The sequence below is a fragment of the Poecilia reticulata genome, unplaced genomic scaffold, assembly GCF_000633615.1.
Source record: "Poecilia reticulata strain Guanapo unplaced genomic scaffold, Guppy_female_1.0+MT scaffold_155, whole genome shotgun sequence".
NCBI classification, from domain to species: Eukaryota; Metazoa; Chordata; class Actinopteri; order Cyprinodontiformes; family Poeciliidae; genus Poecilia; species Poecilia reticulata.
In genome coordinates, this window is record NW_007615016.1 from 862149 (window position 1) to 865534 (window position 3386).

General features: G+C 37.9%; 1 protein-coding gene across 1 annotated transcript; it reads left to right on the plus strand.

Annotated features, from left to right (window-relative positions):
* Positions 1–1635: 1635 nt before the first annotated feature.
* Positions 1636–3115, plus strand: pgrmc1 (progesterone receptor membrane component 1; the record flags this gene model as incomplete). Its single annotated transcript, XM_008401984.2, has 2 exons — positions 1636–1864; positions 2332–3115. Coding segments are annotated over 2 exons (324 nt in total), but the record flags the coding sequence as incomplete, so codon positions are not given.
* Between the last annotated feature and the right edge of the window lie 271 nt (positions 3116–3386).

Consider the following 3386-nt stretch of genomic DNA (forward strand, 5'->3'; position numbering starts at 1 on the left):
GCTGGAATGTGGCGTCACACCCCTTTAGTCTGATTTAAGCTGATTTTTTACAGCGGAGAGGCTGTGGCTGCCTTTAAATCAGAGATCGTCTATGAACAAGTTGACTCCTTCTCCAGAAAAATAACGTGGTCTGTCGCAATGTCCACGTTAAAGTGACATATAATTAGTGTTATAGAAATCAAATGATTAAGACTCATTTACATTATTTTCTTATTGTTTTAATTTATATTTATTTAATGTTCTTATTAAATGAATGGTTGAATTGACTAAAACTTWGAATTTATTGTAATTTGAGGTTTTTCTAAACAGAAATGACGTTTAATTTGTGTGTGTAATAAAACACACAAACGTTTTATTACACTACTTACTGAATTCAATATCCTGTCAACTTAAAGTCATACCAGATTATATCRGGTACAGCAGAATAGAGCAGCTTTAGTTTTCTGTGATTAGCATAATCCATAGCATCTGTTTTTATTTGTGAACATTATTGTTGGTCCAAGTTCTGAGACTAAATCCCTCATTTGTTGCTCTTTAAAATCTCTCGTGTGCCTTTTTATCACATCTAAATGTTGGATTTTTTTGTACCTGTTTGTTTTTATCTTATCTCGTCCTGTAACCTCTGCTGTGTGTGACCTCTGACCCTCTGCTGTGTGTGACCTCTGACCGACTGGATAACCGGCAGCCATCATCCAAAGTCTGCAGCTCTGGACTTTAAATCCCAGCAGGAGGTCATGGTTTTACCGGTTTTAGTGTTTTCTGCAGAGCCACTGTTAAAACTCGACACACATCAATATAAATGAAAAGTTTAATATTTATGGTTAYAAACTAAATAAAATGCTTCAGATTATCCGTTGCCTACAGTGAAGATCTGATAGTATGACGCTTTCACTGTGTTATTGAAATATTTTAAAACAAAATGAATATAACGATATTTTTATTTAAAACTGAAAAGTAACTCATATTAAAATATTCTAAAATTGTTTATGTGTTAATATTAAAATTAAAGTCTTTGACCACGAGTCAGTCCACTTCCTGCTTCTGGAGCGGTCTCCGGTCCGCTTGGCGTTCACATTCAAYCCGAACCCAGACCGAGGTTTGGAGGACCAGAGGTCAGAGGTCGATTTGAGGTCACGCCTCACCAGCCAGACTTTGACTAGACGGGCGGAGTCGGGTTAAGGCTGGACGGGTCTGGATGATGATGAAATCCTTTAATGACTTGGAATAACTGGCTCCATCCTGTGTTCTTGTTTCTAGCTCCCCCTGCTGTTCAGCCTTGGATCAGCAGATAAACCTGSAGAAACGTTTTGTKTTGTGACGTTTCATAAATAYTCAGTTTAAAAAATGATTTCCATTTATCAAAATCAAACTAAACGCCAAGCCTGTAATAATAACACGTTATTCTGGCTGATTGATTGCTCCAGAAGTTTTTATAATTRATGATAATGTTGTTTTCAGATCATTTTCCAGTAATAAAATGCTAATAATGGATAATAGAGCAAAAACAGATTCTCACAGATCAGYAAACTTTAATTTCTAATGAACGTTTAGCTCTGGAACTCGGATACATTTGGAATAAATAAAACAGAATCAATAAATAAAATKAATTATGAAAATTRTCCCTAAAAAACAATAAATCAGAATTGKAAGTTATTGATATCAGTAATTCCTGATGTGACGAGTTGGTTGATTTGTGTGGTTCCCTCAGACGGGCCGTACGGCGTGTTCGCCGGCAGAGACGCCTCYAGAGGCCTGGCCACCTTCTGCCTGGACAGAGACGCCCTGAAGGCCGAACMCGACGACCTGTCGGACCTGAGCGCCGCGCAGCAGGACRGCCTGGCCGAGTGGGAGTCGCAGTTCACCAGTCRGTTTCCCMAAAACAGCTTTAACATATGAGAATCCAACATTCTGATTGGTTCTGACTCACATTATCAATAATCAATACATGTTTRAATCTTTCTGCTTCAGACTCAACTCCTTAAAGAGAATCTGCTGATTGATCCCGACTGAAGACAATTATTGTTTTAGTTATTGATTAATCGATTAGATAAAATAAACAGACATTTAGCTTCTTAAACCTTTTCCAGACATTATATTTACATATTTACTGTAACTCAGWCACTTAGATTCTGTTTTAGGCAATAAGATGTTTATTTTATTTRAGAGGAATCCAGTTGTTTATTTACATTTTAATGTTTTAATACATTAAAAAGCTTAAGCAGCTAAATGACAAGTTTTTATCACTGGAATAATCTGTCAGTCAGCAGCAGATTATTTCAGTTTCTACTGGAAAAACCTTTAAATCCTGAAACCTGATGGGTTCTGTTGCAGTGAAATACGATTACATCGGCAAACTGCTGAAACCGGGAGAGGAACCGAGCGAATACACGGACGAAGAGGAGGGGAGGGACAAGAAGAGCGACTAGASGACGAAGAGGAGGGGAGGCTGGCTGGCCTGACCGCCTGCAGCTCTGACCAGGAAACATTTCCATTTCCTTCAGCTTTGGACCAATCACTGATCTCCGTTTCTCTGCGTTTCTTCGGGCCGTTAGCGGCGAAGCGTCGCGTTTCTGCTCAGATCGTCTCGTTGTAATCRGTTTCATCTCAACTCAAACTGGCTGAATTGGTGAAAATAAAAATGTCAGAAGCTGCTTGGACTCTTTCTGATGAAAACCTTTTAATTAGCGTAATTATTGCAYCGTAAAYGTTGAGGAAGCTGCAGGYAGACGGAGTTACTAACATCTGATCTGGATTGTTTGGTACAGAATCGATTCCCCATCTGAACGGAAACAGTTCAGATTTCTGATGTTTTCTCTGCTTTTTCATTGTAAAACATTTTGAACTTTTTCATGTTTAAGATGAAATATAATAATTTCAGGACTTTTGATGACACTATGCCAGGAAACTACAGTTGTAAGAAACTGCTTCTGTTTTTACCGTTTCAGCTCTAAATCAGGATCCTCAGATTTATTCTGGTTTCTAAAATGATCTTCTGATGTTTTGCTCTTGTTTTGTGCATTTAATTTGCTATAAAATGAAGGAATATTTTCCTGTATGCGTCTCACAGACATGATCTCTGAATCATTTTGATTTAATAAAGAAAAGTTTAAAATTACTTTTGTTTCAGTTTCTTTAAAGTTAAACATTTACAAATTAAATAAGTTTGTTTTTGTTGAGCAGATATTAAAATGGATAAGAAAACCAACAATCAGCCTGAAACCTGGGAGCGGTGATGACCTCTGACCTCTGACCTGAACCTTCAGAGCCACATACAGACGGTCACAAAGTCGGCCTTCTGTCCCCTGAAGAATCTCCAGGATCAGAACTGATGACTCAGATCAGAGAAACTCATCCAGGATTTTAAACACATTGATTCCTGCAGCAGC